At 47.7% G+C, this 26,604-nt stretch overlaps 1 protein-coding gene across 1 annotated transcript in view; it reads right to left on the reverse strand.

Annotated features, from left to right (window-relative positions):
- The window catches only part of IPO8 (importin 8), a 737,162-nt gene that overhangs the window by 197,256 nt on the left and 513,302 nt on the right, over nucleotides 1-26,604 (reverse strand). Inside the window, exon 20 of the mRNA XM_078673765.1 lies at nucleotides 21,751-21,846. Coding sequence (XP_078529891.1) covers nucleotides 21,751-21,846 — 96 coding nt within the window. The remainder of the gene's footprint in view (nucleotides 1-21,750; nucleotides 21,847-26,604) is intronic.

Below are 26,604 nucleotides of genomic sequence, written 5' to 3' on the forward strand. Positions count from 1 at the left end.
GCATACTCCTGCCATCTAGTGTTGGGTCCGGATGTTTGCACGTTGTCTTTTCCAGTCACGAGGTAGGCGATTCCTACTTTCTGTGATAGTGCGCATGGGCATCAACTCCATTGTTACATTCTTTTCCCGCAGAGGGCGAGAATGGAGTGGTAGTAAAGAATAGAGATGTCCATGCGTATGTATGTAAACTAAAGAGAGAACTGCAGCAGCTACAGGTACCCGGGGAGGTGGGTGAGCGCTAGTGAATCTACAGCTCTACATGCCAAGAACAGATGCTTACTGGGTAAGTAACATTATGCATTCGAGGCATGTGAGCTGTAGATCACATGCTTTGCATAGACTATATAGCAGTATCCTCCCAAAGCGGGGGCTATCCTGTAGCTTTCGGAGTTGTCTCGCTAACACATCTACACAATAGTGTTTGGTGAATGTGTTCGTGTAGACCATATTGCAGCTTTGCAAATGTCAACTATGGGGATGTTTCTAAGAAAGCCATAGTGGCCCCTGGCTTGCGAGTGGAATGCGCTCTAGGAGTACAGTTAGAGCCCTCTGTGCTTTTGCATAGCAAGTGTGAATGCACTTAATAATCCACCTTGCAATACCAGATTTGGAGATAGGATTGCCCTTGTGCAGTGGTGCAAAAGCAACAAAGAGTTGTTTAGTTTTACAAAACGATTTTGTTCTTTCGATGTAGTACAAAAGTGCTCTTCCAACATCGAAGGTGTGCAGAGCTCGTTCTGTAACAGAATCAGGTTGAGGGAAGAATAGGAATATGCAACTTACCAGTATGACAATTTGACAATTTATTAATGAACTGCATGATTACTTAAAATCTTTACAGTGTAAGATAAATAACTTGATGAACGTCCCGTCCCCCCCAACGTGTCCCATACATTCATAAAAGTAAATATCACTTTAAGTTAAAATACTAACATATTAGTACTGTTTAGTTGTCCAAAAGAGTTCTTTTAAAAGGAGTGGAGTATAGGTTGCACCAATGTTTCCCAACTGATAAGGGGAGGCACATGAAAGTTCAATAAAGTCAATTCGTGCACCAAGGGCGGTTGGCGATAGATGGATTCCTCGTGGGGCTTTAAACCAGCCCAGGTTAGATGACTGGGGCCGAAGGATTCCAGTTACTTTGCAGGCACAGCCGTTAGGTGGGAGTCGAGTGCCATTTTTACCTGGTGTATGAATTTCCCAACTCTGGCTATCAAATAGGTCGTGGAGACAGAGAGGCACCAGTCCGAACCCTCTCTGCAAGTTCTATAGTCCGTGTTCCATAAAATCGGAAGCAACAAACGATGGCGGTCATTGACCAACTTTGTGCAGCAACACAACAAGTGTAGCCAGGATTCTCTGCAGTAGTTGCAGAGACGACAGGCTATGGTGCCATCCGTACGGGTCCATTTGGGGTTAAAGTCCACGATCTTGAGGGCCAGAAGGCGAAAGTAAAAAATTGTCTTTCTCGCGTAAGTGGATACTGGGTCTTGCAGGTAAGGTTGGGGTTTACCTGGAATATATGATTTGTCCAGGGCCAGAGTTAGTGGGTTTTGCCGAAGAGATGCAAGGTCAAGCCCAAAGGAAATGATCTGGACTTGGCGCTTAACAGCTTGGGCCCAGGCTGAGAATGGAATTTCGTGCAGGGGCAAACTCCTTCTCTCGATTTTCAGTGCTTCAATTGCGTGTTCTACCTTTAAGTGCCAGGGAGAGCCCACCTCATCAAAGATTGATTTTAGGGAGTGCTTTAGGGTATGTTCTGGCGCCTTCAACACTCTAATATAAAATTTTAACAGGTCCCCCATTAATGCCACCTCTGGTCGCTTAAGGCCTATTTCTAGCCTTAATCTGTTGTTCCTTGCGTATCTCGGGACCTGTAACACCATCTTATAGGCTTTCACCTGGGCCGCGTTGACCACTTTATCAAAAGCACCTGGGTAGGCTATATGCCCCTACGAGATAGCAGGGATCAGTTTTGCCCTGAGCACTGTCAGTATTGGTTCTGCTGAGGGACTGTCCAAGCGATGGCTTAGGCGTCTTAGCGACAGAATGGTTTTGTCAGTTTTTGGTTTAAGCTCCTTCAGGTGTTTAACTGCAGTGGCACTCTCAGAGACCCAGGTGCCCAGATAGTTGTAGGATGGGGCAGTGACGATACGGTGCTCCCCCAGAGTCCATGAAGCTTCTTTTTTATGGGGGTATTTGCCAAAAATCACGATTTTAGTCTTGCACACGTTGATCCGTAAGTCATTTGCCTTATTATATAAGGCCAAGCTACTTAAGGCTCTTTGGAGCCCCACCCTAGTGTGGTCCATGATCACCGTGTCGTCTGCATACTGGAGCGTTCCCAAGACGAGCTTCCCCAATTTTGGGGGTACTAAGTTGGGATCTTTCAGAGCTGTCCCCATGTCCGCAGTATACAAATTAAAAAGTATGGGGGCCAAGACGCAACCCTGCTTTAGGCCAGAGTTGGTGTCAATTCTAGAAGTTGTTATTGTAGGACTTAGCTTCACCTTGACCCAGGTACCCTAATAGAGTGCTTTTATGGCTTTTAGCAGCGCCTGTGGTAGCCCCCAGGAATCAAGTTTTGCCCAGAGCCGGCCTCTGTTCACTCGGTCAAAGGCTGTGGAGTAGTCTTTGAAACAGCAGAACAGGGGCGGCATGTTCCTCGTATTGGCTTTCTTCGCAAGGTAGGAAAGGGCTAAGATGTTGTCGAGGGTGGAGCTATGTGCCCTAAGGCCGGTCTGTGTGGGCGGAAGAATGTCGTTCATGTCCACCCAGTCCTCCAAATCCCTGAGAAGAAGGCGGGCATATATCTTTGCTTCTATGTCGAGGAGAGCTATAAGCCTGTAATTGGCCGGGTTCATGTGGTCCCCCTTTTTATGGATAGGGAATAGAATAGAACCTTTCCAAGAGGATGGCAAAATTGCAGTGGCTAAAGAATGGTTGAATAAACGGGTGAGTCTAGATGCAAAAAAGGCTGAGGCAGTTTTCAAAACCTGGGCCGGAATCCCATTTGGGCCTGGAGCGCCATCAGTTCTAATGGCCTTAATGGACTTTAGTACCTCCACCTCTGTGAACATTACCAGTATGCATCTGTTCTTGGCATGTAGGGCTGCTGACATTCATATCTGTGCATAGATCGCCGCCTAGTGTTGGGTCCGGATGATTGCACATTGTTGTCCTGGAAGAGTCTTCGAAGTATCACGAGATAGGTGGCTCCTCCCCTGGACTACAGTGCGCATGGGCATCCTCTCCATCCTCAGATTGTTTTTTGCCATTGTGGCAGAGATGGAGTATGATACAGTAAGTGATGTCCATGCTATAGTTTAATTCTGAGTGCTACAGCTGCGACAGGCACCAGGGAGGAGGGCGGGCAATATGAATGTCAGCAGCCCTACATGCCAAGAACAGATGCATACTGGTAAGTAGCACATTCCGTTCGAGGCATGTGGGCTGCTGAATTCATATCTGTGCATAGAATGGATAGCAGTCTCCCCCTTAGCGGTGGTTGCCCGTGCCAGCTGCAGCAGTCTGAAAAAGAGTTTTGAGAACAGCCTGTCCTACAGCTGCTTGGAGTGTACATCTACACAGTAGTGTTTGGTAAATGTATGTATGGTAGACCATGTGGCTGCTCTACATATTTCCTCTAGAGGAATGTTTCCTAGGAAAGCCATGGATGCCCCTAACTTGCGTGTGGAATGCGCTCTTGGGGGAACTGTTAATGTGCGTTTAGCTTTTTGATAACAAATCTGTATGCACTTAACAATCCATCTGGCTATACCCGATTTGGAAATGAGGTTGCCTTTGTGCTGTGGTGAAAAGGCAAGAAACAGTTGCTTAGTTTTTCTGAAATGTTTTGTCCTGTCTATATAGTACAGGAGAGCTCTCTTAACGTCTAGTGTATGTAGAGCTCTTTCTGCCACTGAATCTGGATTTGGGAAGAACATGGGCAGTTCTATTGCTTGATTGATGTGAAACTGGGACACCACCTTTGGCATAAATTTAGGGTTGGTACGTAGCACTACCCTGTTTGCGTGAATTTGGATGAATGGCTCCTGAATAGTTAGGGCTTGCAGCTCACTAACTCTTCTAAGCGATGTAATCGCCACTAAAAAAGCCACTTTCCACGTTAGAAATTGTATTTCACAGGAGTGCGGAAGTTCAAAAGGTGGTCCCATTAGTCTGGTTAGAAGTACGTTTAGGTTCCAGACAGGTGAAGGTGGGTGTCTTGGAGGAATCACTCGTTTGAGTCCCTCCATGAAAGCTTTAATAGCAGGTACTCTGAAGAGTGAAAGGTGCTGCCTGTTTTGAAGATAAGCTGCCACCGTAGCTAAATGTATACGTATGGAACTGTAGGCTAGATTGCATCTGTGTGAATGTAGCAGGTAACATATGATGTTTTGAGTTGATGCATCTAGCGGATTTATGTCATTATTGTTACAATAGATGACAAATCGTTTCCACTTTGCCGCATAGCATGCTCTGGTGGTAGGTCTTCTTGCCTCCTTCATAATATTCATGCAGTCGGGAGGCAAGTTCAGGTAACCAAACTCTATGACTTCAGGAGCCAGATCGCAAGGTTTAACTGTTGTGGATCTGGGTGCTGAATGTCTACATGGCTCTGCGTTAAAAGACTGGGTGTTAATTTCAGCCTTTGATGAGGCACCACGGAAAGTTCTAGGAACGTGGTGTACCATGGTTGCCTCGCCCATGTTGGAGCAACTAGGATTAGCGTCATTGAGTGTTGTCGTAGTTTGGTGCCACTAGTAGTATGAACGGGGCTTGTGGAAAAGCGTACGCAAAAATGCCTGACCAGTTCATCCGTATCGCATTGCCTTGAGACTGCGGGTGTGGAAACCTGGCGGCGAAGCTTTGGCATTTTGCGTTTTCCCTTGTGGCGAACAGGTCTATCTCTGGGTGACCCCACCGCTGAAAGTACAGTTGTAGCACTGAGGGATGTATCTCCCACTCGTGCATCTGGTGGCTGTGTCTGCTGAGCAGATCCGCCATCTGGTTGTCCCTGCCTGGGAGGTGTTCCGCCATGAGGAATATGTTCCTCTGAATGGCCCACTTCCACATGCTTTGCGCTAGATGTGACAACTGTGGAGAGTGTGTCCCTCCCTGCTTCTGTATGTAGTAGTTGGCAGTCATGTTGTCCGTGCGGATCAACACGACTTTGTTGCACAAATGTACTTTGAAAGCCTTAATTGCCATAAAGATTGCTATCAGTTCCAGCAGGTTTATGTGCATCCTTTTTTGCTGTGTCGTCCATAGTCCCTGCACTGTGTAATGGAGGACATGCGCTCCCCATCCCAGGAGAGATGCGTCCGTTGTCAGCACTATTTGTGGTACAGGCTCTTGGAACGGTCGTCCCTTGCAAAGGTTTTGTGGGTTCCACCAATGCAGAGAGTTGTATGCGCGACCGGTCACCAACACTAGGTCTTTTAATTGTCCTTGAGCCTGGTTCCACTGCCGTGCTAAGCACTCCTGAAGTGGACGCATGTGTAGTCTCGCATGAGGGACTATGAAGATGCAGGAGGCCATCATGCCTATCAACTGCATAAACACCCTTGCTGTGAGCGAGTGTTGGGGTCTGAATTTCTGAATCAGTAATTGAATGCTGTTGATTCTTGCTGAGTTTGGCTGCGCCTTTGCTGCCAGAGTGTCTATTGTTGCTCCCAGGTACTGTTGTACGTGGGCGGGTTGAAGATGAGACTTTGGGTAGTTTAATGAGAACCCGAGACTGTGTAGGAGCTGAATAGTGCGGGACACGTGGTTGGCACATTGCTGGGCTGACTTTGCTTGGATAAGCCAGTCATCCAGATAGGGGTAGACGGGAATATGGTTCCTCCGTAGGTGCGCAGCTACTGTCGCTAGGCACTTGGTAAACACCCTGGGGGCTGTTGTCACCCCGAAAGGCAGGACCTTGAACTGGTAGTGCTGATTCTGTATGGTAAACCTGAGATATTTCCTGTGTGCTGGATGTATCGGTATGTGGAAATATGCGTCTTTTAGGTTAGGTGTTGCGAGGAAATCTCCCTGACTGAGCAATGGTAGAACCTGCTGTAAAGTGAGCATGTGAAAATGTTCTGACAAGATGTATTGGTTTAGGGGCCTGAGGTCTAGTATTGGCCTGAGAGACCCGTCCTTTTTGGGGATTAAGAAGTACAGCGAGTATACCCCTGTGCCCTGTTCCTGTACAGGAACGAGTTCTATGGCCCCTTTTTGCAGCATGCTGATGACTTCTTGCTGCAATAAGTGTATGTGCTCTGCGGACATAGGACGGTGTCTTGGGGGTATGTTGGGTGGAGTGGAGATTAGCTCTAGACAATAGCCGAACTGGATAAGTTGTCTCACCCACCTGTCTGTGGTAATGCTTTCCCAGACCGGCAGGAACTGTTGTAATCGTCCCCCGACGGGTGTTACATGGTCTGGGGGTAGAGACAAGGCGTCACTGTTTAGTATTGGCAGAGGATCTGGTGTTGTTATTTCCTCGTCCTCTGCCTTTGTTGCTGTTGCCACGGTATCCACCTCTATTGTTTTTATTATAGGTGGTCTGCGTGCTTCCTTTATTGTATGGAGTCTGCTGGGACGCCTGGCCTCGTGTAGCTCCTCTGTTACCGGAGCGACGAAAGGAGCCTCCTCTGAACTGTTGTGACTGCAGGGCACCCATAGACTTGGCTGTCTCTGTGTCCTTTTTTAATCTTTTCTAATATTGTGTCCACATCAGGACCAAATAAATAATCAGGGTTCACAGGCTGATTTAATAATGTGGTTTGATTCTCAGGTTTGAACCCAGAGATTGATGGCCCTGGCTGCGGTGTCTGCTGCGTCTAGCGCACATTTAATGGATGCGTTAGATATGAGTTTACCCTCCTGTATTAGTGTTTCCGCTCCCTCCTTGTAGGCATCAGGCAAATGCTGTAGCAGTTGCTCTAGTGTGTCATAATGAGCCCTATCATATCTGGCTAATAGCGCTTGTGTATTAGAAATTCTCCATATATTAGCTGCTTGAGCAGCCACTCTTTTTCCAGAAGCTTCTAATATCTTAGATTCCTTGTCTGGAGGAGGAGGAGCATTACCAGTGGTTTGAGAGTTGGCACGCTTACAAGCATTTGATACCACCAAAGAGTCCAATGGCAGCTGTCCCTTAATATATGTAGGGTCCACAGGTGCCGGTCTGTATTTTTTTCCGATTCTGGGGTTAACAACCCTTGCTCTTGTGGTTTCCTTGAAAATGTCTCCTGCGTGTTTAAGGACACCTTTTAACATTGGCAATGTTTTGACTGATTTCTCTGAAGTGGAAAAAGTGTCAAATAGGAAGTCTTCTTCAATTGGGTCAGCATGCATTTCCACATCATGATTGTGTGCTGCCCTTTCTATTAATGCGTTAAAAGCAGCTGTATCCTCTGTTGGCGAAGTTTTGACAGGGTAAGAAGGAGTGTCAGGAATAGTTTGTGACTCCCCCATGTCGGCAGGGTCTGGTCATCCTGATCCGTGTCCAAAGGGTAATTAAATTCTTCATTGTAGTCATACTCCATGTCCTCATCATTGCGTGTGGGTGAGCATGCTGAGGTGTCCTGTCCATGGTAGCTTACAGGCTCAAAAAGGACAGGTGATGTGGAAGAATCTCTTTTCTTTTTGAGTGGAATTTTATATGTTTCAAGAGGAGTTTCTGATCTGATCTTCCTCTGATAAATACCTAGTTTGCCTGTGTCGGAGTCAATATATAGCTTCGACTGTTCGTCATAGGAGGGTTCTTGGTACACAACATTCTCCTGTAGAGAATGACTCCTTTTCCCTAGTGACACCTGTTTGGACGTTTCGATCCCTGTCTTCGGATCGATTGCCTTGGGCAGTGCAGTTGGGGGCAGTCCAAATTTTATTGGTGCCGTAGCCTTTGTAGACTGACTGACCTTCTTTGGGGCTGGCGTCGACAGTGGTCCGACTGACTTTGTGTGTTCGCCAATATGTCTTTGGCCTTGCGTGGACTTAGGCGCCTGTTGTGTTGGAGGCGCTTTCTTCTGGCTCGACTCGACGTGGTCTTTCGAGCCGGTGTTGGTCTTTGGCTTGAGGCCTTTGACGAACTGTGGCCTGTCGACTCGTTGCTTCGGATCGAGTCCCTTATTTGTGTCGCTGTCCGTCGACGTCGTCGGCTCGACGTGCCTGACTTTAGAGATGGACTTCAGCGTGCCGGTTTTCGGGTCGACACCCTTTATTTGGGACCCCGCAGGGTCGTCGACACCTTTCTTCTTTGTCGAATCGATGGATCCGAGCTCTTCGATCCGAAGCCTGTCTTCACCAGTTTCGGTTTCGTTTTCGACTCCACGACTTTCGGTTTCGACTTAACCCGTGACTGGGAATGTTCGACCGATGGCTCGTCTGATATATTCTTAGCCGGGCCGAGACGCGGGGCTATATAATGTTTGTCATGATCTTGGCTAAGGCCTGTTGGCGATGCCTCGACCTGAGCCTTTGGAAGTCTTTCCGTGTTTGTTTCGGGCCCCGTACTCACTGTCGGGCCTGGTTCATCGCTTGAGTCGTCATCGACGGCTCCGATGGCCGATGCGTCGTCCCCTACCTCAATGACGTTTTCATCCTCGACGTTTTCTTCTTCGTCTTCATAGTAGTTGGAGTCATGCTCCGACCCGGGATCCGACTGCTGTTCTGGATCCTCAGTCTCGACGACCTCATGGTCTTCTTCATCGAAAATATTCACCGGGTCGGGTGCTGGCCTTGTGATCGTCTGCCTCGCTGCGCGTCGAAGTCGAAGCGTTTTCTTGGACCTGAATTTAGCACAAGCTAGGCAGTTGGCCTCATTGTGCTCCGGAGACAGGCACTTGTTGCACACCGGGTGTACATCGATGTGTGGGTACTTAGAGTTACAAAGGGGGCATCGTTTGAACGGGCTCCGTTCCATCGACGATCGGGCCTCTGGTGTCGAAAAGGCCACGCGGCTCTCTTCGACGTCCTGCTCAAGAAGAACTGGAACAAGTACTCGGCACCGATCGAAATGACAATACCGACGACCCCGAAGGCCTTTTGGCCTTTAGAGAAAGTTTCCGAACTTGAGTAAAGAAAAGTACATCCGAACCCAATGGCGGAAAAAAACAATCTGAGGATGGAGAGGATGTCCATGCGCACTGTAGTCCAGGGGAGGACTCTTCCAGGACAACAATGTGCAATCATCCGGACCCAACACTAGGCGGCGATCTATGCACAGATATGAATTCAGCATCCCACATGCCTCGAACCAGGTATTTCTACCGACTGATTGATGTGTAATTCAGATATTACCTTAGGTAAAAGTTTGAGGTTGGTACGAAGAACCACTTTGTCTCTGTGTAGTTGGAGAAAGGGTTCTTCTATGGTTAGTGCCAGTAGTTCACCCACTCTCCTCAATTAAGTGATTGCAATGCGGAAATCGGTTTTCCAAGAGAGGAACTGTAGTTCGATTTGTTCATGGGTTCAAAAGGTGGGCTCATTAACCTTGTGAGGACTATGTTAAGATTCCACGCTGGGGCAGGTGGGAGTCTAGGTGGTATGACTCTTTAGTCCTTCCAGGAAAGCTTTAATTACGGGTACTCTAAAAAACGACAGATGCTGCCTACTTTGTAGATACGCAGCTATTGCAGCGAGGTGTAGTTTGATGGAGGTGTACGCCTATGCTGACTGCTGCACGTGTAATAGATAGCAGATGATCTTCTCTATGGAAGCATCACAAGGGTTGATATGATTGTTATTGCAATAAATAAATCGCTTCCACTTAGCTGTGTAACAGACTCTTGTGGTAGGCCTTCTGGCCTCCCTAATGATAGTCATAGTGTCTGGTAGAAGGTTTAAATAAACAAACGCTATGACTTCAGGAGCCAGATCGTGAGGTTCAGTTGTTTGGGATCTGGGTGTTTGATTTCTCCATGGCTCTGTTGAGGAGACTGGAGATTAAATGCAGCTTTTGATGCGGGACCAGAGACGAATATGAATCGTTATTTCGCATACCATTACTTTGCAGCTTTTTACTTCAATGTTTTTACTTAGCAAATACCATTACTACGCAAGCTTTTAGTTTGCATACCTTTACATTTCAAGTGTTAAAGTATGCGAACTTAAAAACTTGCTTAGTAATAAATACAGACCTTTACCCCGCTTATTTTTCCTAACCCCTTTTTTGAATTGAAGTACGAGTTACTTACCTTCGGTAACAATGTATCTGGTAGAGACGATTCTAGCCGCAGATTCCTTTACGTAGAATATCCCCAGGCGTGAGACTGGGTCCAGAAATTATTTTGCCACAGCATCCCGACGCGCCCAGGCATCGTCCGTGCACGTTACGTCACCGAGGTCACATAAGACCCGCCCCGGGGCGCCTATGTCAGTTTTCTTCGGAGAACTTTTACGCACCACAATGCGAACCACCAGACAAAAAACGGTGGAAGCATGGTAATAGTGTGAGAAAAGCAGAACATTTGGAAAGAAACGGTGACTAACAACTCCACCCACAGTAGTGTCACACCGCAGAACCCAAGGCAGGGAAAGAAGAAAGAACAAGCAGAACCCTGCGCAGTCACCCTGCCAGCACATAGACAGCCTCCCTTCCCTGTGTCTCAGAGGCACAGAACATGCGTAAAAGTCATGGCACACGTAGTAAACCTACTCTCCCCGTCTCGGGACCAGTCCCGAGACAGACAGGGACAACAAACCTCCAAGACACCCAACATAGAGGGCAACCCCCCACAAGAAACACGGGCAAGACCTGGCCAGATGACCTTTATTCAGATGATAGCAATGGAAGAAGGGGAGGGAGGACAGGGATAGAAAGCATTCCCCCCTAAACCTGGAGGAGCCGGAGTAGCAGGGCACCAAAACATCCTCCAAGAACCAAAGGAGGAATGAACCGCCCTCAGACAGAGTCACCCGTCAAGAACAAGGAAGGCAATCACAGGCCCCCGGGAGGCGAGTACCGAAGACCAACCTAAAAGTCCTCGCAGGGGAGGCAAGGCGGGCCGTGAAGGAATATGCGGATAGAATTGTCTCTACCAGATATATCGTTACCGAAGGTAAGTAACTCGTACAACTGATAGAGACTACTAGCTGCAGATTCCTTCACGTAGAATAGATACCCCAGCAATACCCCCTGGGAGGGAGGGACTGCGAAAGGACCCCACCAGCCGATACAGAACAGAGGGCCCCAGGGTGCCAGATCTGCGGACCAGGTAAAACCATGTCCCTGCCAGGCAAGGGGAAACCCCCCCCCGTCACCCCCGGCCCCCCCAAGCAGACCCCCACCAACCCCAAAAGGATGTATGAGGGAGATGAAGGCTGAAGAGGAATCAAGGGTAAGGCTGGAGAGGCCAAGCACCCTACTGCCCCACAAGGCAACACAGCTTCCGCCCAATGCCAAGACAGGAGGGAGGAAGAAGTAGAAGAAGCCTAGAAGACCCAAGGAAGCCAGGAACGAAGGCGAACCCACTCCAGGTGGAGACAATCGCCAGCCAGAACGGCGCTGGCAGTCAAAGCGGCCAGAAGCAAGAAGAACCGCACGAGGACCCAGGAATGCCGAGGAGGTGTCGCCTGGCAAGGGAGAACATAGGATCATCCCAGACCTCAGGGTAGGAGTAGGGAGAGGATGAGATGTTCGGGCACACCACTACGAGTCGCCGCGCACACGACCTCCAGGCGCAAAGCAACCTACACAACGCCATGGAGAACAGGCACCCAAAGGCGACCAGAACCCTCCAGCAGAGCGCAAGCCATATGACAGCTACCCAGGGTACGATAAGTCCCAAAATATGGGAACCCTCTTTGGAAGAACTTCCGCAGCAGAGGAAAAACAAGAGCCACAGGGAAAAACACCCCTGCGATAGGCTTGACAAGCAGCCCAAGCAAGCAGAAGGCCTCATCTCAGAGCCAAGTCTACGCAACAATTGCAACATACATAATCAACAAAAGGGCCATCCAGCAGCCAACAACCGCAAAGTCCCAAGGAAGGACGCAAATGGCCAGAAAACACGCACACCACAGCCAGAACCCCCAGCCTAAAAAGGGCCAGAATCAACCCAACTCAGGAGTCACTGAGGAGGGGACGGAAGAGGAGTGTAAGGCGGAGGAGGAGGAGGGCGGAGCCCTGGCAAGAGCCTCTGGATTGCGGAGTCGGCCGGAGCATGGCACAACAGGCTACCATCAAACGGAAGGTTGATGAGTCGCTCCCGAATATTCTCAGGGAATACTCCATCCCGAAGCCAAGCATAGCGATGGAGAGCGACCGAGGGAGCCATGGCCCGGCCCAGCACCTCTGAGATGTCTAGAGCGGAACGGAGAATAAGCGCCGCAAGCTCCCGGCCATCCAACGCATGATGCCGTAAGTCCACCTGGCCACCCTCCTGGGACGCTGCGGATCCCAGAGACTCAGCCGAGTCCCACAAACAGGAGGAGGCCCGAGCCAGCACACACAAGTTGTTCAGGGCCTGCAGGGCAGCGCTGGTCGAGGCGAACATGTTGCGCCCCCAAGAGTCCAACCAGCAGGCCTCTCGGGATGGCGGAGTCAACAGCGGTGGCAGGGAGGGAAAAGCAGTCCGCAAAAGAGGACTGGAGGCAGAGGGGTGAAGGGAAAGGCACGCCGGGTCACACGGCGCCAGGAGGTGTTGGTGCAGAAGATGTATAGGCATGACGCCTCCAAGCACCCCGTCAAGGAAGAAAGGAGGGAACCTTCAAAGAGAAGAAAGATTTCCCTCCCACCAGAGCCCTGGTGGAGGACCTCCAAAAGATGGTCCGGCCGGATGTGAGCCACCTGGTCACCCATACGCAGGATGCCCACTGCCGTGGACACTGCATGAGCGAAGGCCGCACCCGCCTCCGTAGGGCCCAGCTGTGGGGAAAGCAGCTCCCCCGTGGGCAGCGGCTGCAAACTAAGGCGGCCGTCCCTGAGGCCAAGCAGGATGGGCAAGGGCCAGACCTGAAAGTCAGGAGGAGCCAAAGAATGAGGGACCTGCCACTCTTCCGACGAACACCTCTGCCTCAGGACTGGCGGGGAGCCGCCCTACGACACCGGTGAAAAAGACACCACACGGCGACCAGTCGCCGGGGAGGACAACACCAAAAAACAGCGCGCCTCCGGAGAAGGAACGTCCGAAGACGAATCCGCGGTACGACCCCTGTGCGGAGTCCACAGCCTGAGACAGGTTGTCGGCATCATTCGGCGTCACCGGACAAGGTTCCTCCAAGTCACCCCGCATCGGAGACCGGAGCGGAGCTGGAGTCGAACCGGCCCCTGGGCGGTGCCGGAACGAGCCGACTGCGGGGAGGGGGGGCACAGGGGGGGGGCGAACGAGACGGGAATGCGGAGTGGCACAAAGCCCTCTGCCAGCCGCGGCCCAGAATGAGGCGTAGATCGCTCTACAACCCATGAGGCGGTGTCAGGGACGATTCAATCTCCGACTTGCCCTCCATCGAGGCAGCAGCCTGTGGGGAGGGGCGAGAGGGGGCCCGGAGATGGTGGAGGGGTAAGCACCCGGCCACGACCCAGACGAGGAGGGTGCACCGACCCCTGTGACTCCACACTGTCCAGCTGCTGCAGGCGCCGTAGCGGCGTCACCTCGGCCTTGGACAGGACCACCTTGTCAAAGGACGAGAGGGTCTCGGGGATGCGACCCGAGCCCCGGCGACCGCCTGCAACACCACAGGGACTCCCCCGGGAGTTTGCGGCGAGGCAGAGACGATGTTATCCTGAAGGAGGTGCCCCAGAGGAGCCGCACCACAACAGCACCATATCCTCAAAGCCTGGATCCGAACCAGCCGGCGCTGGGGCCGGAGCCACCGGCGGCACTACGGAGGGCCCTGCGCGAGGCGAGGGGTCCGCCGACGCCCCAGGAGGGGAAGGACGGGAAGCGCCAGCGAGTCCTGCAAAGCCTTCCTTTATGTCTCCATTTGGACTCTGGATGCCCCAACACCGGGAAACGGTGTATAGGACGACAAGCGGAGCCGCATTACCGCGGAGAGTCCACGCCCCCAGCAGGCCGGAAACCAGCCCCCGGGGATAAACTGCGACACTTAACCACCGGGGGCGACGCTCACGTGACATCGGAGAAGGGCGGGGACGACGAGCACGGCCGTACCTGAAGCCGTCCGCCGAAGCAGATCGAGGGGAGGACGTCGACCTGGAGAGACGCGCCGAGAGAAGTTTAATGCGGGGGTCCCGCCACGACTTCAGCTTCAACTGTTGACAGGCCTCACAGTTAGTGGCGCCGTGATCCTCCCCCAAACACCACATACAAATGAGGTGCGGGTCCGTCGCAGACATAAGACGCCCATAAAATTTACAAGTTTTGAAGCCCGAAGGTATTCGCACACTGTTTCACCAAAAGAAATGGAGAAAAAAGGGCCCAAAACAGGCCCGTAGCAAAGACTGGATCCGCGTTGTAAAAAACTCACGTAGGCGCTGCACAGGGTTGCTGTGGCAAAAAAGTTTCCGGATCCAGTCTCACGCCTGGGGATATTCTACGTGAAGGAATCTGCGGCTCGTAGTCTCTATCAGATCACCACTACACTAAACCCTAAATCACTACCCCCTAGACGACCCTCCCCTTTCCCCAAGCATGCTCCCTACACTCAAACACTACCCTGCACACACCCCGACACTACCCTAAAACACTACCCTACACAAACACCACAACACTACCCTAAACCCTAAATCACTACCCCCAGCACGACACTGCCCATACCCCCATTCCTGTCCCTGCTCCCAAACACTACCCTGCACGCAACCCCGACACTATCCTAAACCCTAAAACACTACCCTACACTACACAAACCCCACAACACTACCCTAAAACCTAAAACACTACCCCCAGCATGCCCCTGCCCTACACTGAAACACTACCCTGCACAACCTCCCGACACTACCCTAAACCCTAATGCACTACCCCACACTACAATGACACCACAAAACTACCCTAATCCCTAAAACACTGCTCCATCACAACCCTGCCCCTATCCTCAAGACTGTCCCAACACTTGACACTACCCTGCACGACCCCTGACACTACCCTAAACCCTACCCTACAGCCACAACACTACCCTAAAACATTACCCTACACTAATACCACAACACTACCCTAAAACACTACCCACATCACGACCCTGCCCCTACCCCCAAACACTACCCTTCAAGACCCCAGACACTAACCTAAACCCAAATACACTAATCTATTCTACCCTTAAACCAAAAAGACTACCCCCTGCACGACCCTTTCCTACCCTAAACCCTTAAATACTACACAGCCCCTCCTACCTCTCTCTCCTCGGTTCCAGTCTTCTCCGGCTTCCTGCATCGTCAGTGTTGCACGTCGTTGTGATGAAACGGAAGCACCTCCGTTTCCACACAACGATGTGGATAGCCTTTACCTCACAAGCGTTACAACGCATGCCATGTATCAACTTGCGTAGTAAAGGCTCACATGCGTTGTAATGCTTGCGAAGTAATGGTACGCGATGTGACAGCCGCGTACTAATGGATGTTTACCCCAGAGACAGCTCCAAAAGGGTTATGAACCAAGGTTGGCGTGCCCATGTGGGAGCTACTAGGATCAGTGCGAGAGAAGTTTGCCTGAGCTTCCGAACCACTAATGGAATGAGTGGGAGAGGCGGAAAGGCATAGGCAAATGTCCCTGACCAGTTCATCCGTAGCGCATTGCCTTTGGATTACGGGTGTGGGTACCTGGAGGCGAAGCTTTGGCATTTTGCATTTTGGTGTGTGGCAAACCGATCTATCTTAGGGACTCCCCAAGCTTGGAAGCATGAGAGGAGAACTTGAGGGTTAAGTTCCCATTTGTGTATTTGCTGCCTCTGCCTGCTGAGGAGGTCTGCAAACTGGTTGTTTACTCCTGACAGGTGTTCCACTAGGAGATAAAGGTTGTGGTGAATGTCCCACCTCAGATATCTTGGGCTAAGTGGGACAGTTAGAGAGAGTATGTCCCCCCCTGTTTTTGTATGCAATACATACATGTCTTGTTGTCAGTACAAACCAAGACAGCGTTGCCCTCCAGATGAGTCTGAAACGTCTTGAGAGCTAGAAAGATTGCAAGCAACTCTAAAGGACTGATGTTGGCTCCACAGGCCTTGCACTGTGTGTTGTTAAATATGAGCTCCCCAGCCAGTGAGGGATGCGTCCGTGGTTAGTACTGTCTGTGGAACCGGGTCTATGAAGGGCCGGCCTTTCGATACATTTTGTGTGTTCTACCACTGCAGAGAGCGATGAGTACGGCCTCTTAACAACACTAGATCAGTAAATAGACTATGTGACTGGTTCCACTGATTGGCTAAGCATTCTTGAAATGGACACATGTGCAGCCTGGCATGGGGGACGATCATGATGCAAGATGCCATCATTCCCAGCAGTTGCATATAAACCCGAGCTAGAAGCGATTGATTGGGTTGAAACTGGAGAACTAAAGCCTGAATGTTGCGAATTCTGACTACGTTGGGAAAAGCCAGAGCCTTTTGAGTATCTAGAGTGGCTCCTTGGTAGTTTTGAGTATTGGCTCTCTAGAGATGTGATTTTAGCACATTGACTGCGAACCCTAGTTGATGTAGAAACTGAATTGTTCTGAAAGTGTGCCGGAGGCATTGCTGGTACGTGCTGTCTTCGTTGAGCCAGTCGTCCAAGTGTGGGAAGACATGGATGCTTGGTCTTCTTAGGTGAGCAGCTACTACCGCCAGACACTTTGTGAAGACTCTGGGGGCAGTGGTGACTCCGAACGGGAGTATCTTGAACTGGTAGTGTTGACCCGCTAACACAAACCTGAGGAATTTGCGATGAGCAGGGTGGATTGGAATGTGGAAAAAGGCGCCCTTCAGGTCTAGAGTAGGCAGAAAGTCGCCTTTTTGCAGAAGAGGTAATACCTGTTGAAGTGTTACCATGTGGAAATTATCTGACTGTATGTAAAGATTCAGTTCTCTGAGATCTAATATTGGTCTGAGGGAACCATCTCTTGTGGGTATTAGGAAGTAAAAGGAGTACACGCCCAACCCGTGGTGTTGTGGTGGAACAGGCTCTATAGCCCTTTTAGAAGAAAAGACTGTACCTCTTGTTTGAGGAGTTGTAGGTGATCTGGTGAGAGTTTGTGTGACTTTGGGGGTATGTTTGGATGAGTGTTGGTGAACTCCAAGCAGTAACCGGAACAGGTAATTTGTAGTACCCACTTGTGTGTTGTTATTGACTGTCAGATTGGTAGGAAATCTGAAAGTCTTCCCCCGACAGGTGTTGAGTGGTCGGGGGGAAGTGTAGGCAAGTCACTGTTTTGTATTGAAAGGAGAGGTGCTTGTGTATGAACCTCTACCCCTCTGAAGTAACCCTTAGAGGCAGAGGTTTGGTTATTGCCCTTGTAGGTGGTGTCCGAGGAGGTATTCTTGGAGCCTCCGCGGTAGAAAGAGCACCGAAAGGAACCACAGGCTTGTGCAGACTGAAGGGCTCCCATGGATTTGGCCACTACAGTGTCTTCTTCATCTTTTCCAGTGACGAATCTATCACTGGGCCAAAGAGGTGTTCCATATCAAAGGGTGTGTTTAATAAGAGGTTTGATGCTCTGGTTTGAACTCAGATATACGGAGCCAGGCGTGCCTCCTTTAAAGGACGCTGGTGTTTACAGCTCTAGCAGCAGTGTCTGCAGCATCTAGGGAGCACCTGATTCAATTATTTGAAATAAGTTGTTCCTCCCGCCCTAGATCTTGCTCTTTAGAGCTATTTTCTTGGGGTAGAAATTGGATCAATTACGCCATCTCGTCCCAGTGCGCATGGTCGTTTCGTGCTAGCAATGCCTGAATGTTAGAGATGTGCCAGAAGTTTTCTGCCTGAGAGGCCACCCTTTTCCTTGATAAAAGAGGAAAAACGTGATACCTCTGGGACCACAGATTCTTAAATTACTCAGTATCATGGGTCTGACTCTTTTCCCTCGACAATTTCAATGAATGAAAGATACAACTTACTTTTTTTAACATTTAAGGTAGGCATACAACACCACATTTACTTTTTCTTAAACAGCAATAAACAGCACAACATGACCATTTCTCTTCGAGAATTCTATTTTTCCTTTTACTTTTTCAAAAATAGATTATCCTTCAATTTCACAACACCACAGTTTGATTCTTTTTATACTCTGTTTATACATACAATCCTCATGCATACATTTTCTGTGGTTGTTTGCTTGAGATCATAAACAATATTCAAAACCAACGCATATAAATATATACAACATTTTCACATATATCTTATTTAGTCGTAATCCTACTTTTTATTTCTACCAGGATACATCAGGCTAGTATTCCTTGGTAATGTTTCACTAAGTGGTCCTTAAAAAGACTAGGCTCAGAGTGTCATTCGGATAGTGTTCAAAGTTAAGACCAGCCAATTTTTTGCTAAACTTATTGGGTCCTTATCATTATTCCAATTTGATGCTGATACTCTGAGTCCTGTGAAAATGGAAGGTGAATTGTGTGGGTGCCGACGCGTTTCGACCTTCGTGCTGGGGACCAAGAGGATTTCTAAGAAGGTCTTCCTCAGGGCTGGGACTGTGAATGTAGGATTATTGTGATCTAAAATACGTAAAAGATTAGAAAAAAATTGTGTGTAAGTGCTTAAATTATAAAAGTTAAAAATTTGAACTTCACCTCATGTTTGGTTCTTATTATCATACCTAATGTACTTGGGATGTATGGGTTCGTATTCCTCCATCCGTTCACTGCAGATACTGGAGTCTAACATCTTCTTATACTTTGAGTCTTTTTTCTAAGGAATTAAATATCCTTTGTTAGCCAACTTCTCACTCCTCATGGAACTGCCTAACTTTTTCCAATTTATGTCTGCCTACAGTAACTAGCCATCTATATTCTTCGGCCAGGTGTGTAGAGCGCATTGCAATGTTCAGGCTCTGGGCTTATCCTTTGTGCTCTTGTTCTCTTCAGAAAAATTAGTGAGCATATTATCTGTGTTTATCGAGCATCTTAAAGCGTGTGTTAGTTCTCTTCATGCATCTGTGGGTTTATTATTTTTTTAAAACAAACGTCGCATGCCGTGTTTACTGGTTCTCGTTCGTGTTTATGGTTGTATCTATCATTCTAGTAGCGTGCCTTGTGATTCAGCTCTTGACTCCTTCACCTTGCACCAGGTTAATAAATACGTTGCATGCCGTTTTTACAGGTTCTCGTTCGTGTTTATGATTGCATCTATCATTCATATTAGCGTGCCTTATGATTCAGATGTTGACTCCTTCACCTTGCACCCGGTTATATTCACTCTTCGTGCCACAATCGATTAACCTTTTGTCCTTATGCTCGCTGTTACTGATCAGAGGGGCGGTATGAAAATCCAACTCCTCGGCTCCGTTGCTCCTTTCAGCGTCTATCCTGCTTCGTCAGTTTCATTCGCCGAGCTTTCTATTGGATACGTATATTGAATATGTGTCTTACGTCAATCTAAAACGTGTGTATGACTTCCTGTTGTGCCGTTTCCATGTCAACAAACTTTATTTCGTAATCTCGTTCTTGACAAAATTCCAGTTGTTTTTTTATTAGTGTTTATTACCCTTTTCCCTGAAGTATCAATAAGCTTGGATTCTTTTTCTGGGGGTGGGGCATCTCCTGTAGTTTGTGAGTTAGCTCTTTTTCGTGCGTTGGACACAACCAGGGAGTCCAATGGTAATTGTCCCCTTACATACAATGGGTCAGATGGTGCTGGCTTGTATTTCTTATCTACTCTAGGGGTAAGAATACGAGCCCTGACAGGGTAGTTAAAAATGTCATCTACACGCCTTATCATCCCTCTGAGCATGGGTAGTGTGAGTGGTGCCTTTTGTGTGCTGCTAAGGGTTTCAAAGAGGAAATCCTCTACAAGGTATTCTTTGTGCAGCTGCACCCCATGGTAGTTCTACCCAGCAATTCAATGTAACCTACACTGTTGTCCGGTGGAGAGGGCTTGGTAGGATACAAGTCAGGACCATTACCTGTGGGCGAATTAGTGTTGCAGTCGTCCCATGGGTCTGTAAGTACTGGCTGATAATCTTCATCCCCATTGCCATCTCCATCATCCTGGTTGTCAGGTGTATGTGGTGGTGAATGCTCAGGTGAAATTGGTAAAGGTTGAAAATGAGGAGAAGGGGGTGATGGAAGAGGAGGAGGAAGCAGAGAAGGGGAAAGGTTAGTTCCAACACTTCTCTTCTTCAAAGGAATGTGATATTCTCTTCTGTATCAGTCTTTCTTTTTAAAGTCACTTTGGTGGTAATCTGTCCAGTCGTTGGATGAATGTACAACCCCTTCTGATTTGGGTCCAGTTTGTCAATGTGAGTGCCAAAAAGGTGCTTTTTTATTGGTGATTTCGGCACGTGGGCACGTCTGACTGTTTCGGCGTTAGAGTCTTAGGATCCAAAGTGTGTTTCGGTGCCATAAGTACTCACTGGGCATGGATTCTTTTTTTGTGGCAGTTTTATACAGTGCACACTTGGCTTGAGGCAGACATTAGTGTGCTATCCAAAAGGACCAGATTAAATTGCATACTTTTATAGGCACAGTGAAATGTAGTGATTTGCCCAGATTCACCGGATGTTGAGCTGAGGCTGAGATTTGAACCTGGCTCCCCTATAAAAAGTAGTCAGGTCTAGCCACTAGGTCATATCTCCTCCCACTGCGAGGACCTGTGGCATCTGGGCATGGGGAATCCTTCGCCTAGCACCTATAATAGCAGTAGGTGCAGTGCACGGTCTCACCCATGCTCTGCAGGCACGGTTCACAGGGCATGGAGTTGAGTCTCACCTGAACCTTTGCCCACAATATATTCAAGGGTAAAGATACTGCACATGAAAACAGGCTTTGATCAGGCCTTATGCCCAACAGCCCTGCACTCAATACCAGGACATGACTGGAAGGTATGTCACATGCATCACTGTTGGCATGGGTTTTGACATGGCCTTTGATCTTGCTATCAACATATTATGGAACAGATTATGTAGTGGTAAATAACACAATAAGAGGCAAAGTCACAATCACAATATCGGAGCATGCCACAAAGTTCCCAACAATGGAGCTAGTCACACCAGAGCCTCACCACAAAATGAGACAACTTTTATATTGAAGTGGAAGTTCTATCCACGACATTTCTTGAGTAATGAAAGACCCACAATATACAAAATCCCTTTATCGTTCAGTCATGTTATTGTTTCCATTTCATTGCAACTGTCACTTTTTTCTAACTTTAACAGTTTAAAGGAAACATTCGCTGGTGCCACCTCTCACTTTTTGATATTTTGTCATTTACAAATGGAAATTAAATGTATGATCCATTGTTAACTTACATGAAGCACTCATGTCAGTTCATCTTATATACATTAACAAAGTATTGTGTGTCTCGAGGATAGGAGAAGGTAGCACTACCACTTGGCCTTTTTACTACTGACTGCAATTCATTAACATCATTATATAATAGTATGAACTCTATAAGAGCAGAACAACACATTCAGTAACTGATCAACATTCACTTGGGTTATATATTTTATGAATTCATGTTATTTACTGATATAAGTGAATAGAACTAATGCAACAGGAAAGCACCCTTTTAATTCCTTTACCCAAATTGACATCCATGGAGGAAAATCAGAAAGAGAGAATATGTGCAAAAAAGATTAGTCAAACCCCACATTCAAATAACAAAACTATCATCTCATTCTTCTGTATCTGTCAAGACACAGAGCCTTGTCCAGAATATGTTACCTGATCTATTCCTCTTCCTTTACACTGAAGCACAATGACTTCAAGGAGCTTTGCTGCGTGGCATTCTGCATCTTCCCCTGCATCCCCCGTTAACACCTAAGAAAATAGAAGGGACATCTCACTGAAAGAGCATAACAGAGCATATTTTTAAAAAGCATTGCATAAACTCAGGTTTAATCACATGTTCTAAATATTCAAAACTAGCTTACCTCTGTCTAAGTAATTGGAGTTCTTGGAAATGCCAAATGTATGTAACATATAACCATGTGAACAATGGATCAGTTCCCTTAGAGTAGGGGTGCCTGCACTTATAATCCAGGCAATAACATCGACACCCTAGCATCAACTCTTATAAAAGCCTGCTTATCTATCATATGACTTTTCTGGTATAAACAGTGAAGCCTTGGAAGCATGCCAACATATAGAATTGCACAGACAGTAAAGTAAGCAATCAGGAGGAGATGGGTAAAGGGTCTGAGTGAGTATAAGTAAAACTGATTTATGAGGTAAAAGCAAGACTGGAGGGAGGAATCGGGGCTTGATTAACCATAATGAACAGAGTTAACTCTTGGTAGGCTGAGTATACGGGTGGATTTCCTAGATGGACAAGTTCAGAGAACTCACCTTACCCCAGCCTATGCACTAAGCCATATTTATGGAAACGTCCAAGCACATGGTCGAAATACTGACGGTCTCAAACAATTCCTCTGCGGGAAAGGGGCAACCTGCTCCTTTAACCACCAGGATTTAAGGCTTCAACAAACTCTATAACACAATCATTCTCGGTAAGAGCAAATAGGACATTAGGACAATTCCACCCTATAACATTTTAAAAAGAACTAAATAGGGGGTTTGTCCGACAGCCATGTATAAACAAAATGTGGTAGATAGAGCTCCTTCAGCACCCCATACATTTACAGTCACATCCTGTGTAGTACATACATTTGAAAAGGTAAAGATAACCTACAATTTGGCAGAAGAGTCACCAGGACTGTAATCTACCATAGACAATGGGGACTGGGGAAACAGATGTGAGTCTCAGCATCGGCTCAGCATCTTGTGAGTCCGGGCCAATCATTTAATCTCCCTGTTCCTAAGAAAAAATGAATCTGACCTTGTGTAATGTAACTGGGGCTCATATAATGCATACCAATGCCTTCGGGTTGAGTTTACGCTATATAAAAACTACAAAAAAACCATCAGGAGTTCTCAGGAGTTCTGGATAGCACACATTATGCCCAATCCGGTACTACTGGGTGACTTGATACTGATTGTCTTCAGAACTCCGTCAGGAGAGGTATCAGCAGAAAAGAGTATAGGTGTCCTGATGCCCATTCTACATTGAACACGTCTCAGAGCGATAAATGCCTTGGATACTCCAGCGTTCAAAAGTGCAGACATTGCGAATTCTTGGTGGTGGTGAAAGGAGTGAGGAAAGGTTCTCTCCATTCACGGAACAGTCCTTGCACCATCTTAAGATGTAGCTGCCATTCGTGATCCACGAAGCATCAACATCTGCCTTCATCTTACCGGATGATCAAGGAATCCGCCAGGGCGTGTCACCTGAAAAAATTGTTGGCAGTCTAACCCTGTCCAGAAAGGCCAAGCCTCCTTGCACAGGGTACATGACCCTACCCTGCCCTCTTTGTTGCAGTATCCAGTGGCAGTGGTTTTGTCCGTAAGCACCTGCATCAGCTTCCCTTTGATGGACATCAGGAAGGCTTTCAACAACAGGTGGATTGTTTCAGCTCCAGCGCAGGGTCTCCGCCAGATACCAGTCGCATCTGAGCTAGACATCTCCCAGGTGGCCTCTTCAATGCAGAAGCAATGCATTGGTCATCATTTGAGCTCTGGGTGGGGTCTTCTACTGACCCAATAGTGGCTCAGCAGTCTTCACTGATCTTTTGCAGTCTCCTCCAAATCCCGAACTATGTGGGAAAGAACCCACTATACTGCGCCCAGTGGGACTTCAGATCCCACTGCAGAGTCAGCATATTTCCTCTGGTGTCCTTGACTAGCAGGATGCAAGAGGTGACTGTTTCCAGCAGCCTCAAAGTCATCCTCCCTGAGATCGAATGACAGAGGTTTATTCTGGGATCAAAGAATGAATATCCTGTACTCCCCACTCCGGCTGATAGACACCAAACTGAACTGTGTCCAGAATGGCTCAGATGAAGGGGAGCCTCTGTGATTGGGTTCAATATGACACCACAGATCGTGTCACTCTGCTGGCCTCCACCCCCTCCCCCTCTCTATACTGCAGCAGGCCGTAGCCTGCTTTTAAAAAAAATTTATTTTAGCGCGCACGCACAACTCACGGGCTGCCAATGCTTGTTTTTTTAACTTGCAGCGCTCATACATGCATACATCGCTTTCACGGCTTCGCGGCCGTGTCGCTTTCACGGACGCGCAGCCAAAGCTTTTTTTTATAAGGAAGCCTATTTCAGGGAAAAGCAAATTGCATACAAGGTAACAATGTCAAGCAGCATCTACCTCCCTTTCGCGCTCAACGAAAGGTGTTTAATCCAGACAGCAGTAATAACAGCTTCTGTCCAAGGAGCTATTTATGTGCTCAGTAAAGAAAGGTGTGAGCTTCAATCTGCCCGTGCTCCCAATTTGGATGATTTATAGGTCTCCAAAATGCGGCTTTTCTGCAGTTTCACGCCACTCTTATGACAAAAACACCTTGATTTTCACACAGTTCTTGAGGCCACACTTCTGTAACTCATAATCACTGGGGCAAGTCTACAAAGAGGCAGCTGAACCACAAACCACCTACAAAGGGATGTCTTGTTATTACATTCATGTAGCACACGTCCGCCTTTAATATTGCTTCGTGGCGTTCTTGATTAATCCAGAGTGCGCAGTTTCATTGTTCTGAGCTCTAAAACTGATCACAGTTAAGGCTGTCCGAAATCTTAATTTTTAGTCTGTATACAAATTGTGAAGTTTTTGTTAATCGGGCGTCTTTCTGTGTTGATTCTATATATTCTGTGATGCGCTTGTTAGTCGGGTGTCTTTATGCCTTGTCTGTATATATTCTCTCAAAGTGCTTGTTAGCTAACTATCTTTCTGTCTAGCCTCTATAACTATCTATATGTTCTTGTGAAGTCCTTGTTAAATGTCTTTTTGCCTTGTCTGGATATGTTCTGTGATGCGTTTGTCCTTATGCCTAGCCTTTGTATGTTCGGTGATGTGCTTCTTAGTTGGGTGTCTGTATGGCTTGTCTGTATATGTTCTGTGATGCTCTTGTTAGTCGTCTGTCTCTATGCCTTTTCTGTATATGTCCTATGAGGTGCTTATGAGTCAGGTGCCTTCATGCCTTGTCTGTATATGATGTTCTGTGAAATGTTTATTAGTTGGGTGTCTTTACGTGTAGTCTGTATATATTCTCTCAAAGTGCTTGTTAGCTAACTGTCTTTCTGTCTAGCCTCTATATGTTCTTGTGAAGTGCTTGTTAAATGTCTTTTTGCCTTGTCTTGTATAAGTTCTGTGAAGTGTTTGTTAGCTGAGTGTCTTTATGCCTTGTCTGTATATGTTCTGTGATGTAGTTGTTAGTCAGCTGTCTTTCTGCCTAATCTTTATAAGCTCTGTAATGCTTTTGTAAGCCGGGTGTCTTCATGCCCTGTCTGTATATGTTCTGTAAAGAGCTTGTTAGTCAGGTGTCCTTATGCCTAGTGTTTGTAGGTTCTGTGATGTGCTTGTTCGTTGGGTATCTGTATGGCTTGTCAGTTTTAGTTATTTATTTATTTTGAGTGTTATAGAGCGCGACCGTGACCCGTTAGGGTATCAGAGCGCTTTACAGGAATCATAGCAATGTACAACAAGCATTGGCATAGCCAATAGGTCTCGACTTTGGGGCCTTATAAGTGTTTAACCATGCAACAGTTAATGTTGTTGCACCAAGGATATTGTGCTGTATAACTAAAGACTTATAAGGTCCCAAAAGTGAGACCTATTGGCTATGCCAATGCTTGTCAAAAAAGCGTTGAGAGGGCAAAGGTCTAATATGGGGTGGAACTTCATAAAGTAACAGGATTAACAACCACAACCAACTTCTAGTGCCGAACCCTCTGTTTTGCTCCCTTGGCCAAAACAGTCTACACTTTCTGCTGCAAGAAAGATTAATGTTCAGCCTTTCTGAGGATGGTGGTAGGTGCAGCAAGGTTTCCAGCAATGGTAAAGCGCATCTCTAGTGAACCATTTGCAGGACTTACTTGACCGAGGTTATTGCCTGCCACCTGGCAGAAAGTGTTGATTCCTGCCACCGACAAGGTGGATGTGTGCTGATAAGGGCGCATTAAAGAGACTTGGAGGAGGCAGTAGCTGGGGGTGTGGAAGACTGGGCTGCCCACTGTACCTGCTTCCTTTTCTGATGGGTACTGCAGCTGAAGCAACAAAAATGCTGTGTAGAGTGCTATACCTGTGTGGGCTGCTGATGGTAATGGTTCCCCCTACCAATACCCCAGAGGTTCCAAAGCTGCTGGTGTGGCTGTTCGGGGGAAGCAGATGAGACCAGTGCTTAGCAGATCTTAACGCAGTGGACAATTCACCTCGACAGGGTTAACTTCTGCAAAGCTTTCCTATTCAGTGCTCCTGAACACCCCACAAAAAGTTCATTGTCTACTTGATGGTCCTTGGTACGAACAAAAATTTAAGAGCCTTCTTGGAGTTTACCCAATGGAACTGATGCTACTCCTTCAAGGAATATGGGGAAAATAAAGAACGTTGATAAAGTGATTGATTGTCCAACGTGAAAAGGAGTCAACACTTTCAGTAAGAAGGCTGCCTGGGCCAATGTGTCCAGGAAAAAGGTGGTGTAGGGCAATTTCTCAGAAAGTGCCTGCAGTTCAC

This window comes from Lissotriton helveticus, chromosome 1_1 (assembly GCF_964261635.1).
Source record: "Lissotriton helveticus chromosome 1_1, aLisHel1.1, whole genome shotgun sequence".
In the NCBI taxonomy this organism is placed as follows: Eukaryota; Metazoa; Chordata; class Amphibia; order Caudata; family Salamandridae; genus Lissotriton; species Lissotriton helveticus.